The 23,597-nt window shown below is 38.2% G+C and overlaps 3 protein-coding genes across 3 annotated transcripts; 2 read left to right on the forward strand and 1 right to left on the reverse strand.

Moving 5' to 3' along the window:
- Positions 1-531: 531 nt before the first annotated feature.
- Positions 532-6,896, reverse strand: ogfr (opioid growth factor receptor). The gene is made up of 7 exons (XM_079678876.1): positions 6,571-6,896; positions 5,975-6,040; positions 4,649-4,730; positions 4,480-4,558; positions 3,903-3,969; positions 3,191-3,339; positions 532-3,109 (listed from the first exon to the last, which is right to left on the reverse strand). Exons 1-7 carry the CDS (start codon positions 6,694-6,696, stop codon positions 2,014-2,016), a joined length of 1,665 nt encoding a protein of 554 aa, XP_079535002.1. The 5' UTR covers positions 6,697-6,896; the 3' UTR covers positions 532-2,013.
- A 2,932-nt stretch (positions 6,897-9,828) lies between these two features.
- Positions 9,829-13,351, forward strand: LOC307037804 (uncharacterized protein). Its single transcript, XM_079678933.1, has 6 exons — positions 9,829-10,040; positions 10,132-10,226; positions 10,582-10,708; positions 11,096-11,213; positions 12,029-12,105; positions 13,209-13,351. Exons 3-6 carry the CDS (start codon positions 10,595-10,597, stop codon positions 13,317-13,319), a joined length of 420 nt encoding a protein of 139 aa, XP_079535059.1. The 5' UTR covers positions 9,829-10,040; positions 10,132-10,226; positions 10,582-10,594; the 3' UTR covers positions 13,320-13,351.
- Positions 13,352-20,831: 7,480 nt separating this feature from the next.
- kcnk15 (potassium channel, subfamily K, member 15) lies at positions 20,832-22,965 on the forward strand. The gene is made up of 2 exons (XM_079678906.1): positions 20,832-21,120; positions 21,292-22,965. The coding sequence occupies exons 1-2, from the start codon at positions 20,838-20,840 to the stop codon at positions 22,293-22,295; spliced, it is 1,287 nt and encodes a 428-aa protein (XP_079535032.1). The 5' UTR covers positions 20,832-20,837; the 3' UTR covers positions 22,296-22,965.
- The last annotated feature ends 632 nt before the right edge of the window (positions 22,966-23,597 follow it).

The following is a 23,597-nucleotide window of genomic DNA, read 5'->3' on the forward strand; positions in this document are numbered from 1 at the left end:
GATTACCTCAGATGAGGCACATCATCCTACTTTTGAGGCACATGTGCAAATGTTTTGTCCAAAACTACATAAAAGAGGAATAGCTTATCCAACCATAACTCAAAATGCAAGAAACTTAATCTCAGTATTCTTAATCTAATTTGAAAATAAATCAGTATAAAGTGTTAAACATTGATTTATGGTCCTCCGTACAGGAAGTGCGTAAAGCTATAGATAGGTAGGAAGGAACTGTGCATCAAACAGCAACAGTATTTATATTTTACTGTCCTTACTCACACCCTGACTCGACAGAGAACTGAACAAACTGTTCTGCGTCTAAACTTCTTCCGTCTTCTGTGAGTCATACATGATGCTTGGTCTGTTTGCTGGTAAGAAAGTGATATTTATGTCTTTGCTGACTGCTGCTGCTGCATGGGAGATCAAGGAAGAGACTCAGGAATAGGACCATAAGATTATACAGTGTTAACCTGAAAATGGCTATTTAATACATTATTAGAATCAGACTTTGGGTAAACAAAGACACAATTCATAAAAGCTTCAAAAAATAGTATAGCTTTATTCTGCTTTGCAACAGCCAGGAATTTAATTGGGCAAAAAAAGTCATTATATAAACAATTTGTTTGTAAAGTTATTACCATATCTTTATGGAAATATAAGTTCAATAGCTAATAGTGAAAATTAAGAGCAGATATAAAAGATGCCTCCATATGCTCATCCTGGCTTGTTCATTTTCATGGACTTCACTCATGTCAGATTAACACACATTAGACGTTAAATTATAGCTTTATCAGTTCTGCCAAAAAAAACATTATACAATCAACCAGTCTTATCACATTTTTGGCAATGCTCTCAATTGTTCAAATAAAAAGTTAACTTCCCAAATCTGCATGAACACATACAGATGGTGCAACATGAATGAAATATAACCTTAGAAAATTCATTCTTAAATCTATTTGATCAACGGGATCCAGCAGAAACACAAACCAGAACAGAATATTTTTACTCACATAAAAACAGCCCAAAGAGAAAAATAAGCTTTCCCAATTAATCATTTTTTAGTGCAAAAGAAAGTTAAATTGTGAAGGTGTCAAAAATGCTGACACCATCATTTAATTGATATACATTAATAATAGTGCTTTGTTTTCTGTAGAGATATCAAATATCAGCCATGTACATTACCACCTTAAATTATAATCCTGGTAATATTCAATATTTTTGTTTTTGCCGACAAATCCCGTGAAAAAAACCAAAGGAAGGTTTTGAATGTGCATCTAGAGAGTCATATAGCTTACTCCTGTTACACATTATTCTATTGTCCAAAAACGGTTGCTATAGACACTGACACTACATTTAGTTTTCAGTCAACCTCACATGCACCGTCCTGCTACTGTCAATACTCACAAAACTGAAACAGTCCTCAACAAAACACAATTTAGTCCCGTTGAGTAATTTTTGACTAAAACGCGTCACGTGTTGGTCCAATTACTTAGCTCTTAAAAAAAAAAAAATGCTCTATGTTTTAAAGGATTTTTAAGGATTCATGTTTAAGACCCAATATGCTTGGAGCTGACAGGAGGTGGAGGAGTCAAAGTATGTAGAGACTGTTGGTTTGGCGGAGATTCAACAGCAGTTACGACCTGTAAGGCCACAGAACAGCTGGGCTAGCACCAGCAAGCTAACAATGCTAACACGTTTACTGCCTCCGCTGCTTTCAAGGTTTTGACCTTTCCATGGAATTTGTTGGCAATAACAAAATAATAGAATACCACCAGCCTTCCCCTTTAATATTGTCTGATGGCCACCTGGAAACCGACTAACATCCAGCCCACATTCAGCAACTAGTGGGTTCATATCATAGGTTCATATACTCCTTCAAAGTGAAAAGAATCAATATCTAAACATCAAATATAGTAGAAATAAGGCCTAGGAAGTTTTTTTTAACGTAATACTCTGTCCCTATATTACATTTAATTTCAAGGTCAAATTAAAGAACTCCTCCTTTACCCAGTTTATTTATGTACTCCCCATATTTTGATCTGAACACACCGGGTTTGATTCCATTTCTACATCCTCCGTCTCCTTCCCGTTTGTCTGCTCAGACACACCTTTGTCGGCGCTCGTCACTGATCCATTTGTTGCCGACACATTTGACGTTTCTTCCTCTTCCTTCTTATCTGGCACTTGATTAAAATCAGTCCTTGGGATCTTTTCCTCTATCCCAGAGGAGAGAGAGGGGGAATGTTTAGCAGTCTTAGGGGGGGCTTGGGCTGAGGTTTGACCGGTGGCTTTATTAGCACCAGCTTTCTCCTCCATCTGCTCGCTGGCAGAGTCCCCAGCAGAGCCGTTGCTTGGCAGCACCTTGACATCTTCTCTCGTCTTCTTCTTCTGTGTTTTTTTAGTGTCTGTATCCTCGTCCGTATGCATAATGACATCTGGTTCCTGGATGGGGTCCTTCGAGTCGTTGGTTAATGTTTCCTCGCTGTCCGCACAGGGCTCTGCCTTTGCCGTCGCAGAGTTAGGATTGGACGACTGATCCATTTCATCAACATCATCCGTGGAGTCAGTTCCATTCTCCACAATCTCATCATTAGACTCGGCCTCTGTGTTTCCATTTCCGACGTTCTCTGCTTCTGGTTTTGTTTTCTCAGGGGACGCCTCTGACAGTTTGTTTTTGTCTTTACTTTGCGTTTTATCACTTTCTTTCTGAGCCTTTGTGTTATTATCCAGTCCATCCTCTTTTTGCACAGCTGCTTCTCCATCTTTGCTTTTACTCCGTGAAATGGACTCCTCTTTTCCATCTCCATTCCCTACACCATCAGATCGTTTCTCTGCCTTCCTGAATTGTTTCTGGATCTTTCTGGGACACCACACAAACTTATCCTTTGGCTCAAAGTGAAGGTAGGCAAAGCGCAGAAGCTCCTGACGTTTCTGCTTTTCCAGGACAGCAAACAGGAAGTAGTCAAGCACGCTGCGCTTCATACTGCTGAGGGTCTTCTTGACTAATGTCTCTTCTAGAAAGAAGCGCACCAGTGGGGCCTGGAAGTGCTCGAAGCCCAGCTCTCCGAGGCTCTTCAGGATGCGAGTGATGCGCAGGTTGTTGTGCATATTCCTGCAAGAGAGCAGAAATTCATAAAAGAAAAGTACTCATTGGCAATTTTATTTATACAAGATTATTATTTCCTGTATTTACCTTTCCAGGTTTCCGTATCGCTCCTTCCAATTATCTGCTCGTTTCACTTCACCCGTCTCTTTGTTGACCAAACGCATCCCGTAGAAGCCCAACATGAGTTCATAGGACTCGACTAGTTTCTTTTTGGCCTCTTCATTCTTCTTGAAGGCCTGGTGGTGAGCATATACAATAAATGCCAAATATAACAAACAACTTGTAGGACACATTTTTTGATCACATGCAACATTGCAATATTGATCCAAAAGTTTAAACAAACTCGTGATATTCAACATGGTGTACATTTAAAAGGATATCCAAACGGTTTGCATTTCAACCTGGATAGCTTATAGTACTGTTTTGGGGCTGAAAAAACGATAAAGTTATCTTTATGCCTATCCGTTTGTTGACATGAAGAGCTTAATGTTAAAGTACACTTTGAGGCATTATGCTTTAATTTGAGTAATGTAGAGTAGGGAAGTGACGGGAAATGAGAGGATTGGGAGGAAGGTCGACACGACGGCAATGCTTTTCCTGTTTGTTTAACATGGAAAGAGGCATTTAAACTATAACTGACGTGATATAAAAACAAACTTTTGCAGTTTTTTGGGTGATTTAAAATGCAGCTTGAAACTATTCCAACAAAGTGCATCACTGTTGATAAAGAAATAATGCACAATTAACTGTTTGGTAGAGTGTTCATTTAAAGACTTGTTGTTTCCGAGGATACACTTACCTCAATTTCCTTCTTGGTAAGTTCTGAAGCCATGTAATTAACCCCCGGCTCTCGCAGTGGAAACAGCCTGAGAGAAACGACCAGAACCAATTAACACTTAATAAACTCTATTCTTATTCAGGCAAGACCATGAAAACACCAGATACAGCTCGAAAGCACTATGATTCCACAAAATAAATCTAAATGATCAGACTTGGATCAGAAAGCTATCATCAACATGAGTTTAATCTTGGTACCACTGGAACATAAGGTCTACTAAATAATAGTCTTTTTTGTCAAATCTTTGACAAAAGTAATGGCCTGAACCTTGATTATTTCATTGAGAATAAATAGCTTGATTTAGATACTTAACAATGTATGCTAATCTACTACTAAAATAGCTTTAAACGGGTACTAAGCTACTGACTCTTAACATTTTGCTATTCAGGAGGGCTTTTTATTTTACTTTCTGTTTCATCATTATGGTCTTGCTTAAAATAGTGCGACAGGTTTCCAAAGGTCATCCGAATCAGATGACATTGGCTCTGTAACTTCAGACTCTACGTAGCCCCCATCAAAAGACGTGGACAATACATACCACTGAATGTACGAGTGAACTCTCTCCAGTCTTTTGTAGTCATTTTTCCATTCTTTATGAAATGATTCAATGTAGACATCTGTACAAACAAATAAAAGCACCATGTCACTGCACACAGACTTTTCAAAATACTGAACATATATCGTAAGAGAATTCAAATATATATTACCATCAGGTGAGGAGGGAAATTTATTGAGATAAAACTGCAAATTGTTCATTTTGTCTTCTGAGCACTCGTCATCTGTAAGATTCTGTCAAAACAGAAAAAACACACATTTTGAGATCTCCTTAAATGTGGTTCACAAGATGTTGTTTTTGCATTGGTGTAAAGTAACTAATAGAATTTAATCAAATACTTTGGGACTTTCAGTATTTTAATTGATTGCTACTATTTACTCTTACCCCACTACAGTCCAGAAGTAAATCATGTACTTTTACTCCACTATATTTCCTTAGTACCTTTAGTTACTTTACAGATTTTATTTAATAATGTGAAATATAATTATCACTTAAATAAGAATTTAGTTACATCTGGAGTAAATTCAAAAACTATCCTGCATAATACAAAGTAATTAAAGGTCCCATGTCATGCTTTTCTGGTTATTACCCGTCCCCTTGTGTGTTATGTAGCTTTTTCTGCATGTAAACGGTCTGCAGAGTCACAACCCCTCAAAGTACACCCTGTAGCGAGTACAACTCTAACACAGAAGAGACCTGTCTATGCTGCCCCAGAACGCCTCTTTGGAGATTTCTCTTTTTCCATTGTTTACTTCTTGGGTATAGTGACGTATTTGGGTATAGTAACGTTACGTCTCTGCAGATTGGTCCAAATGGACCAACCCGCGGAGCCGTTACGTTTGGACCAATCCGCGGACTTCCTATCACACACACTCGGTGGGACGTTGCGAGGCTTGCTGCTGCGAGGAGCGGGACAATGTGAGCTGGCTCACTGGTGTGGGGTCGGCGAGACACAGCGGAACTCAGCCTGAGCACACACACAAACTCCCAGCCAGGCTGCGGGTGTGTTTCGGGCTGGGTTTCGCTGTGTCTCGCAGATGGCCACTAGGTTCACAGGGAGGGGGGGGGCAGGAGCTCCAACAAGCCGTTTAGGACAGAGAGTGAATACACATACTATACTGAGATGCTGTATGAGAAACCAATGTGAGTTTGGAAAATTGCACAATATTAAATGTATTTTAGTATACCTCAACAATAGAATTATGATCAGTAGAAATGGCCATGACATGGGACCTTTAGCAGCTTTTCACAACACTTTAATACATCAATAACATATCATTTATATTATTCTGAAATTGGCCAATCTAGATAATTAGTACTTTAAGTATATTTCGATGCGAATACTTTTGTACTTTTATTTGAGTAACATTGCAGGACTCTTGTATACAGTGTTCCTTCCCTTTGGTTTACTTAAGTGCAAGATCTGAGTATTTCTTCCCCCTGTGTTTTTGGTTCAGATATCTTTGCTCTCACTTACTGGATATCCTCTCCTGTAGTTCTGCATGTCCTTTGCTGCTCTCATGTTCCTGGGCGCGTGATGCCACTAAAAATAAAAGCGAAAGTGAAATTGACATGCATAGCGTTGCACTGTGATATGCATTTGTATAATTCACAGCTGATTCAACCTACGTTGCTTCATCATTACACATAACACCACAAGAAATGTAAGGTTTCTAATGACAGTATAACATTTATAACATTATTACGTACACTACAATTTGACATATAAGGCCAAGCTAATCCATTTCCTATTCCCGCAGAAGGGCTTAACACTTATCTAAAATATAGTAACTGTGCATACAAATTACACACGATTCACAGGAACAACTATTAGCAGGATAACATATTTAAAACTAACACCAGCGACTTTTAACCCCTCTAAGTAAGCTACCGTCAGAGGCTAGCTAGGCTAGTTAGCATCCTGCAGCAGAGGCTATCATTAGCTTTCCAGCCGTGGTAATACTGGCAAACGGCTGGCCAGGTGCAGGCAATGAGTTACAAGTAAACATACTACACTGTAACATAGGATGTAGATCCACTTTGGTTTTGCTGAATAATATTTAAATCACGTACTAAATTCCAGGCGGATTTGTTTTTGTCTTGGCAGGACCGTCGGGTCTGGCTCTCTCCGGCCGGGTCGTCTCCATCACTCTCCGAGTCCCAGGTCGAGTCGTACTCGCAAACACAGTCGTCCTCCATGACTACAAAATTATCCTTCTGTGACTAGCTAAGGCTATGTAGACGTGTAGCCTGATTAAGCACTATATAAATACGGGGCATGCATGAAGTCACATTCGCATTTTCAGGTTAGTCGAGGACGGTCAGCCCTAACCATCCGTCTCTCAGGTCTACCATCGTCAGACAGCGGCGCCGACGGCGGCTGCAGTACTGATGCTGCCTTCAGGGGCCTCCCTCTCTGAATAGGAATTATAGCTTGACACACACAAAAACATAATTTGGAATTTGATTTATTTAGCCAAATATTTTATCCACAAAGTTCACCTCCTCAAAATGTCCCCAGTATTTACTGGATTTCTTAATGTTTTGGCACACAAAGAAATCAAAGAAATGTTGCAAAAGTAAGAAAGCCCAACCATTTGACCAATTTCTACACACCTTCATTCCTGGTTGACCAATTGTGTTTAGTTTTGCATTTTTAATTCTGTTTTTTGTTCATAATGCCCTCAGTTCTAATTCATTCAATGTACACTGATGTCACATGTCATGAAAACAATGATATTAATAATAATTCCACTTCATTATGATGTCATTTGTCATTTAATGCAGTTGCGAAATGTGCTTTCTAATAAATGGTTCAATTTCCGACGGACATTGAAGGCAGCACATGGTAATAAAAACAGCAACCGGCTTATATGAGTCAGACAGACTCTCTCTTTGAGGCTATTTAGCAAAACTATTCCACTTGACTGTTATATCACAAACAGTAATTATATACTAGAAGCATTGCTAACTCTTCAACTGACAAACAATGATAGCACTATATAATTTCCCTGGGGATAAATAGTATCCAATCCATCTACCCATCAGTCAAGATTTGTATAGATTTAGTCATACTTTTTGCAAAATGTTGTAGGACGGATAGCCGTTGCAAATTTTTTTAGATTCAGATCAGCAGTTGAGTTACAAAAATCAATAAAAAACCCTCCTCACAATACTTGGTGACCTGTCATCAACCTGATATATGTATTGAATATGTATATATGACAGATTTTCGACAGTTTAATTAATCCGTTTGCGTGTGAATAGTAAGATGATTTATCCTTTTTTAATTATTGGACTTTGTTTCAAGAGTGGTACTGTCTTTGAAAGTTAGAAAGATTGCATACAGAATTGCCAAATTATGAGTATTGACAGAATAGAACAAATTAATAGAAATCTATACACACACATTTCAAATGTAGCCTACCTACATTTTAATATAGACAATAATATAAACGTATACATAAAAAAGGACTGATGTAGATTAAGCAGGTCAGTTATACATCTTCATTTTTTTGGTCAGAAACAAACAAACAGTCCAGCAAGAATTCAGCCTCCTTTTATTTATGCCAGAAAGACTTTTAGTTTTGTAGATGTCTATTTGTGAATTTTGGGAAGATTTGTCAGAGGTGTGAAGAAGTGTTGGTATCTGACACACTAATCCTTCCTGAGTGTCTGTGTAATTTCTTTAGTATTCATGTGTCATCATTTGTATGCACCAACAGCACAAAGGGGTGTGAGGATCATCATCATTCGACCATGATTTCCATCCTCTGACAGTAATTGGACAGTAGCATTTATACAAGGCAGTATCTCGCCATCAAAAGGTATAAATAGACTCGTGTATTATCACAGGGGGATTCAATTTTGAATGGCCGCTGGTGTGGGTTTCTATTTCTGGTGTTAGTTACTGTGGAAACCAGCGGGCTCTGCAGGCATCCAGTATTTGCTGTAGCTATTTAGTGTCTGCTTTATAAAATGAATTCCCTGTTCTCTTGTTCTCAGAGACTTTCATGCAGATGGAACGATCTGTAAATATGTAAAGAGATTTTAAAATGATGTAATCCCAGTCTGGCTGCATTTGTATGAGATTGAAAGGAATTTAGTGACTTTTCCTTGTAACTGCGAGCGTCATGCTTCCTGTTGCTGGGGCCTTATGGGTGGAGTCGAGGGTCATGTGGGGGAAATGGGTTACAGTAGCTATTTTTCAAATACAGTATACTGTTTGTGTTTAAAGTCCTTCCCAATTTCTTAGAAACTACTAGCTGGTTTCAAACTGAGTTATTAAACTGAGGCTCGGAATCTTTTCCTATAGGAAACATCTGTACCGCTATCAAATCGATAGCAACCAAGGGCACTGAAGCATAACAAGCTGTAACACAGTTTAATTACCCGTAATAACCATTTTAGTCAGACAACTCACGTGTTTCTTTAACATGTTTATTAGAAGCAGCATATAGTTGAGTTTGGCGTCTAGGCTCGGGCCTCATCACTCCACAGATATACATAGCACGATGAGTGATGATTAAATAACTAGCCCCCCCCCGAGACTGCGGTCAAGCCAGCCGTCTTTCACTTTTGCGTGGTCAAACCAGCCGCCCCTGTATTTTGAGTGCGCGATTAGTTACAGGTTTACGGTAATGCATTAAAACAGCCCTGGGAAGCTGTTGTAATTGACTGAAGTGACTTTCGAATACATTTTCGAATACATAAGTACATACATACATAAGTAGTTTATGAAACTGCCAGTTTTGTACTTAGTACTTCTTAGACTACTTGCAAACATAATATGAAGTACTTTTACTGTGTACTTTTCAGTAATTTGAGTTTCAAAGTCCCCCCCAGAGAACAAGAATGAGCATTTTTGTCTAACTTTGGTGTGGGATAAAAAGCATTTCTTCCATAAGTAGTTTATAAAACTGCCAGTTTTGTACTTAGTACTTCTTAGACTACTTGCAAACATAATATGAAGTACTTTTACTGTGTACTTTTTCAGTAATTTGAGTTTCAAAGTCCCCCCCAGAGAACAAGATTGAGCATTTTCGTCTAACTTTGGTGTGGGATAAAAATAATTTCTTCCATAAGTAGTTTATAAAACTGCCAGTTTTGTACTTAGTACTTCTTAGACTACTTGCAAACATAATATGAAGTACTTTTACTGTGTACTTTTCAGTAATTTGAGTTTCAAAGTCCCCCCCAGAGAACAAGAATGAGCATTTTTGTCTAACTTTGGTGTGGGATAAAAAGCATTTCTTCCATAAGTAGTTTATGAAACTGCCAGTTTTGTACTTAGTACTTCTTAGACTACTTGCACAAATAATTTGAAGTACTTTTACTGTGTACTTTTCAGTAACTTTGGGTTTTCTATTTTGTAATTTAATATACAAATTGAAACACCATGATTTATTTTTAATAAAATAAGGCATCATATTCCTAGGAAAACTTAAAAAAAAGTATTTTTATTGCTGTTATAGATCAACTTTAATGATTATCAAGCCGTGATCGCCTTTGTAAATATTGAAAGAACACACTGGAAGTTGCTGGTTAGTGATTGTTTTCATTCAGAAATCCCTTTCATTTAAATATGTATATATGTTTGATGCTGTTTTGAAATAACATCACTTTTTTTTTTAGTACTTATTTCCCGCCATAACATCAGTATTTTTGGTGGATCCAGCGGCAAATTCCAAAGAGAAAGCAGACTCGGAAAATGCTGCGAAAAGAGTACGGTAAGTCAGCAAATTAGATATAAAGTGATCTTAGAATTATATTTAGTGCTTTGTGTTTAAGTAAACATGTACAAGTATGTTAACAGAAGTTCCCAAACCCACACCACTGAAGCATTTATTTTGTGCTTGGTGGTCTCAGCTGTTTTTTAAATGATATTTCCTTATCCCGCCCTTAGTATCTGTGTACACAATTGTAAATGAAGTAGCTCAGTAAGCAAGGTAACCTACAATATTTTCCAGTGTCCATACTGTTCGGATGGAGTGTTTTTATTTTACACAATATTTAAAGATTTTTATTCTACATGTTTCTGTTGGGAGTTACATTAGAGACTATTCCACAATGTGTTTTACAAAGGGAATACTTCAAGATGAGGAGGACCTGCTATGGCAAGGAGGACTGGGGGACTGTCAAATGGAGAGGAGCAACCATGCACCATCCAGTTCAACGTGATGGCAGTAGCTGTGGGGTCATTGTTACCATGGTAACGTAGTTTTTTACTTTAACTACTATATGTAATATTTATGCTTCTGCTACATATTCTTATATTTATTTCAGTGTCTTGATTATTATACAAGTTTAAAGTATAAAATAGTCAATGATGTTAAAAAATAAGTCATTAGTTTCTGAATTATCAATTTTCAGTTTATTTTTTAGGGGAATTGTGTAAAACTGATGAGAGGGCTGGTTGTTGACACAGCCCATGTAGTTTGTCATGTACATTCTTCAAGTTGTGTTAATTACCTCATTACAACTATTAGTTATTAATAGTTTGATCATTTTTATTGAAATATCAATTCAATTTTGGAATTTTACTGGCAAAAACAATGTAGCGCAGATGACAAGTGTGATTCTGTGTGTTGGTGTGTAGATGGCAAGAGCAGTGATGGAGGCCTTTCCTGCATTACCAGTTATGTCCTTTGGGACATCCAAAAAGGAGATGGCTTGTGAGAGGAGAAAGTTTGCACTTTCAATACTCAATGGTTCAGGTTTGTAAGTCATTTGTCCTGCTTTACGTTATGGTTCTTAGTTAGTTGTTATGGAAATGATGAACTTCTATTAATCCAATGCAATCAAACAAATCTACAATAACTACAGCCTGTAAAATTGCCTTTGAGTCCACACACTACTGCATTTATAGCCGACAGCATCATTGATTTTAAGCACAGGGCCCAAACCAAATATTCCATACATATCTCAGTTGAACCCATAACTTATATTTCTCTCACACACACTCCATTGAGACATTAACAGTTGAAGAATAACTTTTTTTCCTGCTGCAATAAGGAATGTAAATACTGACACTTAAACTGTCACGGTTTGTGTCAGGAGAGCAGGGAAGAGGAAACGAATACCGATTGTACCAGGCATCCAGGAACAGTTTATAGGTGGTTTATTGAAAAAAAACAGAAGCTTACAGGCAGAGCGGCAGGAGGCATGGGTGAAATATGGAACACAAAACAGGGCTTAGAGTGAAACAGTGACAAATATAAATTGCTGCATTTTTAAATTTGTTGCATACAGGTCATTGCCTAGTAATGTTTAGAATATTACGGATTGTTTATGTATGTCTGCTTATATGTTGTTCTGTTCACACTGTGTACATAGTCTTCTTTTTAAAACATCCATCCTTAAAAACATATTAAACCTGTGTTGATGATCCCATTCATGATCCATTTAGAGTTCATAAGCTATAATTTACAGCTGAACAGCTGCATAGAATTTGACTGCACTTCTGCTGCCAATAAACTGTTAACTGTATACATATACAGTATGTCTAAATAACATATTTTCTTTCCTGCAGTGTTTAACATGGAGAACAACTGTGCAATGTGCTCTGCCTCAAAGCCCCCAGGATCTGGGCCTCCCACTACAGATTGGGTGAGTGTTTGTCGTAGTGTAGTTATAATAGTGCTTCATCATATTCTAATCAAATTCAATTTATGATATTAGATGTATTTACAAAACTGTTGAGTCACTGGGTCTATCCAGATCAGGCGGTCCAGCGAAAACGCCGCAGGGCCATACTTCGATTTCTACTTTTCAGCGCATGCTGAATAATTTTTTTACGGCAACCTCGTGCATCGCCCCAGCTGCAGCCCACACACATTAACTCTATTCAAAATGACTGGAACCAATATAAATTGATTTACTAAAAAAACAGTCAAGACAACTTCTCTCAGATAAATGGTAATGCATATACATTGTTTACACATATAATGAACAGAGAGAATATAAAATGTGATGAGCAGTGGAATAGGGATACTGACAATTCTAATCATGTCTAATAGCAACATATTCAATTAAAGTGTAACTTCACCCCAGGTTTGAGCCTAAGTCCACCCACATGATGACAATAGCCTCAATGCAGCGTTGACAAATATGACAAAGCTACAATAGTTTGGAAAATAGCAATATGGGGCACTGAATTAACGCACCCCGCGGTTCCTCCACCTCACTCTACGCCGCTGGGAGACTGACGGTACATGTCCACCAGATCAGGCCTGGAAACCAAGTTATACCTTGAGGCAACACTCCTAATGGAAAACGGACCACTTGGAAAGACGTTTGTTGTGTTATCTGCTGTTGTCCTCTTTCACACACCAACATCCTGTAAGTCACTATCAAAATATGGGAAGCAGGGAGAAGCAGGTCATATGCAATACATAACTGACCAATTAAGAATACCAAAAGGTAACTACATTATAGTGATGCAACATGGGGTTTTCCCAGAACTATAAATCTTCTAGCTATAACTACCTCAAAAACATTTGTATTTGAAAAACTGAAAATGGAGACATAATATAGTTATTTTCAGATATGAAACTGGTGTTTGAGGCGAGTATGCTACAGAATATAGCTACATGTAATAAAGTTGACATGAATCTAATTTTGCCCAAATTATTCTCTATTGCACTTCATTACTTCATCATTTCCGATGACAAGATGTATCAGATTTGATGGTCACTCATTTCATTTTACAGATACAGTGTGACACCTGTGAAAGATGGTTCCATGAGCAGTGCCTGGGGATGAATCAGGACCAACTCCAAGAAGCCAGGGCAAGCAATTGGAATTGCTTTCTCTGCAACTAGGGCAGAAGAATAAAGAAAAAGGGGGAAAAATCTGTTTGCCTGTTTTTTTCATACATACACAATCACTGAATGACAGTGTTTCAGTTGATAAGCTTTCATTTTCATTTTCATTTTCATATTATGTTTGCAAGTAGTCTAAGAAGTACTAAGTACAAAACTGGCAGTTTCATAAACTACTTATGGAAGAAATGCTTTTTATCCCACACCAAAGTTAGACAAAAATGCTCATTCTTGTTCTCTGGGGGGGACTTTGAAACTCAAATTACTGAAAAGTACACAGTAAAAGTACTTCAAATTATTTGTGCAAGTAGTCTAAGAAGTACTAAGTACAAAACTGGCAGTTTCATAAACTACTTATGGAAGAAATTATTTTTATCCCACACCAAAGTTAGACGAAAATGCTCAATCTTGTTCTCTGGGTGGGACTTTGAAACTCAAATTACTGAAAAAGTACACAGTAAAAGTACTTCATATTATGTTTGCAAGTAGTCTAAGAAGTACTAAGTACAAAACTGGCAGTTTTATAAACTACTTATGGAAGAAATTATTTTTATCCCACACCAAAGTTAGACGAAAATGCTCAATCTTGTTCTCTGGGGGGGACTTTGAAACTCAAATTACTGAAAAAGTACACAGTAAAAGTACTTCATATTATGTTTGCAAGTAGTCTAAGAAGTACTAAGTACAAAACTGGCAGTTTCATAAACTACTTATGGAAGAAATGCTTTTTATCCCACACCAAAGTTAGACAAAAATGCTCATTCTTGTTCTCTGGGGGGGACTTTGAAACTCAAATTACTGAAAAGTACACAGTAAAAGTACTTCATATTATGTTTGCAAGTAGTCTAAGAAGTACTAAGTACAAAACTGGCAGTTTTATAAACTACTTATGGAAGAAATTATTTTTATCCCACACCAAAGTTAGACGAAAATGCTCAATCTTGTTCTCTGGGGGGGACTTTGAAACTCAAATTACTGAAAAAGTACACAGTAAAAGTACTTCATATTATGTTTGCAAGTAGTCTAAGAAGTACTAAGTACAAAACTGGCAGTTTTATAAACTACTTATGGAAGAAATTATTTTTATCCCACACCAAAGTTAGACGAAAATGCTCAATCTTGTTCTCTGGGGGGGACTTTGAAACTCAAATTACTGAAAAAGTACACAGTAAAAGTACTTCATATTATGTTTGCAAGTAGTCTAAGAAGTACTAAGTACAAAACTGGCAGTTTCATAAACTACTTATGGAAGAAATGCTTTTTATCCCACACCAAAGTTAGACAAAAATGCTCATTCTTGTTCTCTGGGGGGGACTTTGAAACTCAAATTACTGAAAAGTACACAGTAAAAGTACTTCATATTATGTTTGCAAGTAGTCTAAGAAGTACTAAGTACAAAACTGGCAGTTTTATAAACTACTTATGGAAGAAATTATTTTTATCCCACACCAAAGTTAGACGAAAATGCTCAATCTTGTTCTCTGGGGGGGACTTTGAAACTCAAATTACTGAAAAAGTACACAGTAAAAGTACTTCATATTATGTTTGCAAGTAGTCTAAGAAGTACTAAGTACAAAACTGGCAGTTTTATAAACTACTTATGGAAGAAATGCTTTTTATCCCACACCAAAGTTAGACAAAAATGCTCATTCTTGTTCTCTGGGGGGGGCTTTGAAACTCAAATTACTGAAAAGTACACAGTAAAAGTACTTCATATTATGTTTGCAAGTACTCTAAGAAGTACTAAGTACAAAACTGGCAGTTTCATAAACTACTTATGGAAGAAATGCTTTTTATCCCACACCAAAGTTAGACAAAAATGCTCATTCTTGTTCTCTGGAGGGGACTTTGAAACTCAAATTACTGAAAAGTACACAGTAAAAGTACTTCATATTATGTTTGCAAGTAGTCTAAGAAGTACTAAGTACAAAACTGGCAGTTTCATAAACTACTTATGGAAGAAATGCTTTTTATCCCACACCAAAGTTAGACAAAAATGCTCATTCTTGTTCTCTGGGGGGGACTTTGAAACTCAAATTACTGAAAAGTACACAGTAAAAGTACTTCAAATTATTTGTGCAAGTAGTCTAAGAAGTACTAAGTACAAAACTGGCAGTTTCATAAACTACTTATGGAAGAAATGCTTTTTATCCCACACCAAAGTTAGACAAAAATGCTCATTCTTGTTCTCTGGGGGGGGCTTTGAAACTCAAATTACTGAAAAAGTACACAGTAAAAGTACTTCATATTATGTTTGCAAGTAGTCTAAGAAGTACTAAGTACAAAACTGGCAGTTTCATAAACTACTTATGGAAGAAATGCTTTTTATCCCACACCAAAGTTAGACAAAAATGCTCATTCTTGTTCTCTGGGGGGGACTTTGAAACTCAAATTACTGAAAAGTACACAGTAAAAGTACTTCATATTATGTTTGCAAGTACTCTAAGAAGTACTAAGTACAAAACTGGCAGTTTCATAAACTACTTATGTATGTATGTACTTATGTATTCGAAAATGTATTCGAAAGTCACTTCAGTCAATTACAACAGCTTCCCAGGGTTGTTTTAATGCATTACCGTAAACCTGTAACTAATCGCGCACTCAAAATACAGGGGCGGCTGGTTTGACCACGCAAAAGTGAAAGACGGCTGGCTTGACCGCAGTCCCCCGAGCCTACAGGTGGAAGCTGGGGTGGTGGTGGGGCAAGAAAGCAGCAGCGACGTGGAAGTAGCTGCAGCAATAGCAGCAGCAAGCAATGCATAGAGAGATATCTGGCAGGTTAAATAGAGCGGCATATTAAGGAGACTCTGTTTGGTTGGTTGTAGATTGGCAAGGGGCATTATGTGTGAATGCAGCATAAGTGCTCGAGTTGACTGCCTGAACTAGCTCGCAGGCTTCGCCCCATTTTAGGTAGCCAAACCGTATAATAAAATGAATTGCCATTTCTATGTGAATGTAAGATTTACTTTGTTTAATTTGTATTTGCACACAATAGAGAAATGTTTTAGTAGTTGTACATACATTAGTGGAAAGTAGATGCTAACCTAGAAAGAAACAAAGACAGTTCAGTCAAACACTGCTCAGTTCAAGTGAAGATATCAACATTTGTTTTTTCTCTTTTGTAGATGCTTGATGAGACACTCAACCTTTACAGTATATAAAGTTTGCATTTGTACTATTTGAAGACAGCTTTCCAGAAGCTTTAAGTACTATTTTAAAGGTACATTTAGTTGCCTTTAATTACATTTGAATTTAAGTTTCTTTGCAGATTCTAATTATTAACACAACCAATAATAATAATAATTCACCAACAAAATTATAGGATTACGATACGTTTTTACTTTTGGTAAATAAATGATGTTTTTGATGCTTTAATGTATGTACTTTTCTTATAAGTGTACTTTTGAAGGTGTGACTTTTTGAAGGCATGACTTTTTAAAATGCGCAAGTAAGATCTTCGGTTTAAAGCAACAATGTAATCATTTATATCAAGTTTTACTATGTGTCCTAAATCCTAAACTGCTTTAGTCACAGGAAACCAGTGGATCAATATACTAATTAAAGTCTTTGTAATTAAGTTCACAACTGTCCACATATCTTTGTGTCTTCAGGTCCTCAACCTGTTTCACTCACTGCTCTGACAACAGGTGTGTGCACACATTGTCTGTACTTTTCTCCTGTCCCTGTCAAAGCATAGCTGCTAAACACCACCTTTCAATCCTTAAAGTTGAGCTTCTACAGAGGAGCTTAATTTCTATAAGCCTTTCTCCTGCATTTTGTGAAATTTGCATTTCCCCCCCTGCAGAATTGGCAGATGGGTTTTATTTAGTAGAGAAATATGCCTTCAGGCGGAGAGGTCTTCTTGTTCTCTGCATGATACCATGGGCATCTTTAAAAATGTTTTTATACCATCTGCCTTTTTTCCGCATCACAACAGAGACTAAGGATAAAAAACAACTTTAAAATTACAAAATGAGAGCAATAGATAAAATGACTAAAAAATAACCACAAAGAGAAACAAAACAACAGAGAGATGCTTAATGACAACACATAGGCAAAACACACTTTCAAATCTGGTTGTCTCTTATGCGGTAGGGCTTTTTGAATGTCATTGTCTCATAATCTGCCAGAAGTCAATATTATAAATAAGAAAAAAACCCATGAGGCTTTGTGAGCGATTATGTGGACAGTTGATGGCATAAACCTCTTCATTTGTTTCATTGTTCCTTGTAAATGCCCTGCTAATGTGTTTGTGTGAAGATGAAATGTAAGGGAAAGAGCCGAGAAAACAGAGCGAGAAAAAACAAAATCAATGAAGCATCTCTTTGAGTCTAAATACTTATCCTTGAGCCTGGGCCTGATGGGGATTGATGGGCCTCCTCACTTTGTTCCAGGTCCTGGGGCTTTGAAAGGATGTGAATGCACGCTGTTTGGATTGATGGGCGGCTGTTAGGGCTTCAGGTGCCTCTCTTATCAGCCGAGATGTAATTGATTTATGGAGAGCTGGTTTGAATCACAACAGGGATGCAAGTGTGCTGATTTAGCCACTTAACACAGAAACAGGGCCGCTAAGAGCAGGTTTCTCTGTTTTAGAACAGACGAAAACAAAGTAATCCACCTATACCATGTGCTATACCAAATGTGACATAAGGGTGATGCTTTTATTCACTTTAATTGTGGTGTATCTATTTGTTTTTCTATGTTTGTCTTGGAACAGAAATCTTGCCGGAATAATGACTTGTAACTTGATGCTGTGATGTAATGAGAACATAATTCACACAACGAGGGCCCAGTTCATTACGCTTAACATATTAGCTCCAGTTTAAGTCTTTGCTTCTAGTATGAGTAACCATGGCAACCGGCATAATCTACAGTACAGTAGGTTTCCAGAAGCATCTAGTGTAGCAATGTGGCCCACACACACACACACACACACACACACACACACACACACACACACACACACACACACACACACACACACACACACACACACACACACACACACACACACACACACACACACACACACACACACACACACACACACACACACACACACACACACACACACACACACACACACACACACACACACACACACACACACACACACACACACACACAAGAAATGTTACCATAGTACTTGTACCATAGTACCATGGTATATTTACCATGGTACATGTACCATGGTATTTTTGACAGATTGTACCATGGTACAAACCATGGTATGTACCATGGTACATTACTATATGTGCTATGGAACAAATACCATGGTACTATAAAATATACCATGGTACTATCTGTCAAAAAATACTGTGGTACATGTACCGTGGTAAATATACCATGGTACTATGTTACGAGTACTATGGTAACATTTCATATGGCTGTTGGAGGGCTTGATAACCCACTACCCCTGGCACCATAACAATTACCATGGTAAATACATATGTTCTTGTATTTGTGTCACACCTGTACCAAACTGTAGATACTGTAGAATGTACAATGGTAGGCTATATCAAATAAAAATAATGGACTGAGGCAAATATAAATAATACATGGACTCAACATGTATTTACATGTATTAACATTTTTAGTTTATACTACCGAACATACAATATTGCATGAAAAAAAATAATGGCCTAACGTGGCCGAACAAATTGATTTTTTTAAAAATGTTTTCCTTTTGAGGATCTTCGCCGAGTTGGAGAGTTTCTGGCGTATGTAGCCCTTGATCTCCGCCTCTGTCTTCTCTTTGAAAACAGATTTAACTTCACCTAAAGAGAGAAAGAAATAAAGAAAAGGGGAATTAACCGATGAAGAGACAAATTACAAAAACAAACAGACAGTCAGGTAGAGAGCAGGGATGCAAACTCATCAGGTATGAAACAGGTGACAAGGATCCAAGCCCCCCGACCACCCCACCCCACGGAAAATCGGCTTTAAATTTAGGAATAACAGATGATTTTAGCAGTCAGAACAACTAAAGCAGCAGTGTTAATAATAACAGAAATGCCAAAGAGTCACATCTAATAGAAATATATAAAAGCATTTATTTTAATTGTATAGCAGTCAGTTTATAATTTTGGCAGCACTGTTGAGCATTTTGAAAATGCATTTTCATGCCTCTGTGCAAGGCTTAGTCTTTCTATCTTTATAGCCACTGGTGTAAAGTAACTAAGTTCATAAACTCAACAAGTACTATACTTGGGTACAATTTTGAGATACTTGTACTTTACTTAAGTATTTCAATGTTTTGCTACTTTGTACTTCTACTCCACTACAGTTCAGAGGTAAATGGTGTACTTTTACTACATGCATTTAATACCTTTAGTTACTTCACAGATGTGGATGAATGATGTGAAATATAATCAAGTGTTAAATCAGACTTTAGTTCCACTTGGAGTAAATCCACAAGCTACCCTGCAGTATACAAAGTCATTCAAACTAGCTGCACCTTTACCAGCTTTGACAACACTTTCATGATCAATCATTATAAAACATATCATATATATTATTCTGAAATGGACCAATCTGCAGAATGACTACTTTTACTGTCGCTACTTTAACTATATTTTGATGATAATACTTTTCTACTTTTACTTGAGGAACATTTTGAATGCAGGACTTTTACTGTAACAGAGTATTCTGACACTCTGGTACGTACTATGGTACACTATGGTAACATTTCTTATGGACACACACGCACGCGCACGCGCGCACACGCACACACACACACACACACACACACAAATTAATATCTTTACTGTTCACTTGTTTTTTTTTTACTAACAATGACCTTTTAATACTTTATTATTTGTATTTACTTAATTTTTTAAGATGTGAAATGATTATAATTCACACAAGATGACATCATTACTTGAAATGGCCTTTTCCTTTATGCCTTGAGCTCAGAATTGGTATTAACCCAGAATTAACCATTTTAAATGTACTCATAAATCAAGTAACATCAGTTTTACTATGTCATTATTTCTGGTGCTTTGTTATTTTGGGCAAGAAAACACAATATAAGACACAGACATTTTGGTTTCCAACCTGGCCATTAGTATTTGAGGTGCTGAACCCCCCTCCTCATGTTGGATTGGTATCTGCCGGGTCGAGTCGGGACCTCACTTGTTGCACACAGCTGTGATAAGACTGAACATTGGTGCAAAAGCTTACCATGTGTCTTATTCATACATTACATTACACACAGCTTTTTTAATTTGGACCTGCTTTGCGCATGCGAAGAAGAAAGCTGATGCCACTTGCTTAAACAGATGACTGTGTTGAGGGTTTCGATCGCTCTCAATGCGCACAGCAGGTTATATGCGCGTTTTCCCATAAACATCTGAACCTAGTAAGATACATTTCGTAGTTTTTTTATTTCCCCGCACGCCTCTCTTGCTACTACGTTTTATGCAACAGGCTTTCAGCACCGATGTGAAGTGCACGCTGAGGAGCAGTACCACCTGTAACTGTGCCCGTCTAACCCCCACTTTACTGCCGACACCGAGGATGAAGAAGCAAAACATCCGGACCCTGTCGCTCATCCTCTGCATGTTCTCCTATCTGCTGGTGGGCGCCGCGGTGTTTGACGCTCTGGAGTCCGAGTCGGAGAGCTCCCGCAGACGCATCTTGGAGCAGAAGCGCAACGAGATGAAAAAGAAGTACCGCTTCTCCGAGGACGACTACTACGAAATCGAGCGGGTGGTGCTGCAAGCTGAGCCCCATCGAGCCGGGAGACAGTGGAAATTTGCTGGCTCTTTTTACTTTGCCATTACAGTCATCACCACCATTGGTAAGTGGATGCAATTCGTATGTCTTTAGAGATGAGAGTTACTGATTTAATCTCTTGCTATTACAGTTGAGAATTTAAAATAGTTTCTCCATAAATGCAACATTAAAGGTTTGTTTAAATTGCAGGCTAATACAACAACAATTCCTCTCATTTCCACCTCTCTGCATTAAGGTTATGGACATGCAGCTCCAGGCACAGATGCAGGGAAGGTCTTCTGCATGTTCTACGCTGTGCTGGGCATTCCTCTCACTTTGGTCATGTTCCAGAGCCTGGGAGAAAGGATGAACACATTTGTCCGCTATCTGCTCCATAAGGTGAAGCAGTGCCTGGGCTGTCGCCGCACCGAGGTGTCCATGGAGAACATGGTGCTGGTAGGCTTCCTGTCCTGCATTGGAACACTGTGTGTTGGGGCTGCAGCCTTCTCACACTTTGAGAGATGGAGCTTCTTCCACGCTTACTACTACTGCTTCATCACACTCACCACCATTGGCTTTGGGGACTTTGTGGCCCTGCAGAAGAAGGAGGACCTCCAGGAGAAAACCCCCTACGTGGCATTCAGCTTCATGTACATCCTGGTGGGGCTGACTGTCATCGGGGCCTTCCTGAACTTGGTGGTGCTTCGCTTCCTCACCATGAACACTGAGGATGAGCGGAGAGATGCTCAGGAGAGGGCCTCGCTGAAGAGGGACAGAGGCCTTATAGATGGCTCTCTGAGTCTTCATGTTGTAGAACAGAGCAGAGGCAACTACAGAGAGAGGAACAGGAGCAACGCAGTGCAAAGTCGAAGCCACAGTACGCTCTTCCTCCCAATGGAGGAAGGAACCAGCCGCACTAACCTCATTGCTACCCCAGCGGAGGACCAGGAGAGAAGAAGCCCCTGCAGACACAAGCTGCGTTTTCAGATCAAGGCAGGCAGAGACAGGCCGGAGTCGAGCCTCAGCTCCCTGTGCTCCTGTGTGTGCTACCGTTTGGGGATTTGTGATAGTCCTCTTTTGTCCCACGGTGAACACCACGGCTGCCATCTCAATTCTGTTTATTATAACTCAGTGTCCTACAGAATCCAGGGCTGCTCACCGGGCTCCAGGGACAACACTGGACTCTCTTCCCCAGGAAGCACGCTCTCTCCTGGGCACAGCTTCCGTGAGTTCTCTCGTTTGAGGAGAAAGTCGATGTAAAGAGCACCACAGTGAGGCAGAGTGTTTGCACAGACTGAATACAGTATTTTCAATGACCCTTCATTTTTTGTCACACCTTGTTGCATGTCAGAAGACACGGGTTCTGTTAAACGAATAAGTTGTCTTTTGTGGCTGTTGAAGATATTTATTTTATGAGGCAAAGCTTACATTTCTTATCTTCCTTATTTATGTTAGTGATTCTGCTGTGTTCCTGGCATGCTAGGGGAAGTAAAGTGCATGCTAAAGAGAATGCCAAGCACACAATGTGAATGCATGAGTGCTATACATGCAAACAGATGGGCTTTTAAACTACAGTTTTAACAACAGTTTTTGGATTTAATGCTTATTAATGACTGTATTACCCGTTCAGTTCTGGTATGTAAAATATCCTCAGTGGACTCCATCATCAAAAAACATCACTTTTCATTCCATAGCTAGAAGATGTCATTTTACTTTTATATAAAAAAAGCCTTAAATATCTTTCACCAAGCACATGAGATATGTGGCTTCTTAGCTCAGTGAATTTATAAATCTTTTATTACCTATTATTGAAGGGGGGCAGAATAACTTTAACGTGCATTATTCAGCATTAATGCACTCTAATATGAAGAGATTATGATTGTTAAATGACTGATTTTTATGTGATGGATGTAGCACAAAACCCATATGTAGCAGATTGCAAGTAAACTTCCAACAATTCTGGAAAAATTGTCACTTTCTGGCGAGGGAGGTGTTCCCATGCATTTAGTTTGTAGTCAGATTTGATGTGACTCTCTTATAGCATTGTTTTATTAAACAGAAGGAAAGTACCATTGTGTGGTTTTATCTGAATCAAATTGGGCCAAAGGATTTAACAGCAAACCTGCATGAGGTTGTTTGTCTTGTTTGCTCTGTTGTCTTCTGTTATGTCTGATCAACTGGATATATTTAGTAAAGAAAACATAGGACTGATACAGAGAGAGAGGAGGAATAGTCACTGATTTACAGCAGATGATTAACTCAGTAAGCATTGATTTGGGGATTTACACGTTCAAAGTCGAGATGTGAAGGGCCAAATGTGGTTGAAAAGAGAATGTTTTTAGACATTATTTAGCATAAAACTGTTGTTTTAACCACATATTTATATATAGTTAAGACATGCTTCGCACTTAAATAGTTGTTGATATGCTGTTGAAACAATGTTTATATATAACCACATTCAACCACGTTTGACCATGAAGTTTGACATTTTTTTATATGCAACTCAGCAAATCAGTGCTTACTGCAAAAGCACCAGTGGTGGGGGTAACAAAGTACATTTAC

This window comes from Notothenia rossii, assembly GCF_949606895.1.
Source record: "Notothenia rossii genome assembly, chromosome: 4".
Taxonomy (NCBI): Eukaryota; Metazoa; Chordata; class Actinopteri; order Perciformes; family Nototheniidae; genus Notothenia; species Notothenia rossii.

What these genes read in the sequence shown, in the direction of transcription:
- kcnk15 (XM_079678906.1), top strand. Translation starts at nt 20,838, where the DNA reads ATGAAGAAGCAAAACATCCGGACCCTGTCGCTCATCCTCTGCATGTTC. An exon ending in TACAGTCATCACCACCATTG is followed by an intron (nt 21,121 to 21,291) that starts GTAAGTGGATGC and finishes CTCTGCATTAAG; the next exon opens with GTTATGGACATGCAGCTCCA.
- LOC307037804 (XM_079678933.1), top strand. Translation starts at nt 10,595, where the DNA reads ATGAGGAGGACCTGCTATGGCAAGGAGGACTGGGGGACTGTCAAATGG. An exon ending in GTGGGGTCATTGTTACCATG is followed by an intron (nt 10,709 to 11,095) that starts GTAACGTAGTTT and finishes GTTGGTGTGTAG; the next exon opens with ATGGCAAGAGCAGTGATGGA. An exon ending in GGCCTCCCACTACAGATTGG is followed by an intron (nt 12,106 to 13,208) that starts GTGAGTGTTTGT and finishes TTCATTTTACAG; the next exon opens with ATACAGTGTGACACCTGTGA.
- ogfr (XM_079678876.1), bottom strand. Translation starts at nt 6,696, where the DNA reads ATGGAGGACGACTGTGTTTGCGAGTACGACTCGACCTGGGACTCGGAG. An exon ending in ATTTCCCTCCTCACCTGATG is followed by an intron (nt 4,559 to 4,648) that starts GTAATATATATT and finishes TTGTTTGTACAG; the next exon opens with ATGTCTACATTGAATCATTT. An exon ending in TTACCAAGAAGGAAATTGAG is followed by an intron (nt 3,340 to 3,902) that starts GTAAGTGTATCC and finishes GCTCACCACCAG; the next exon opens with GCCTTCAAGAAGAATGAAGA.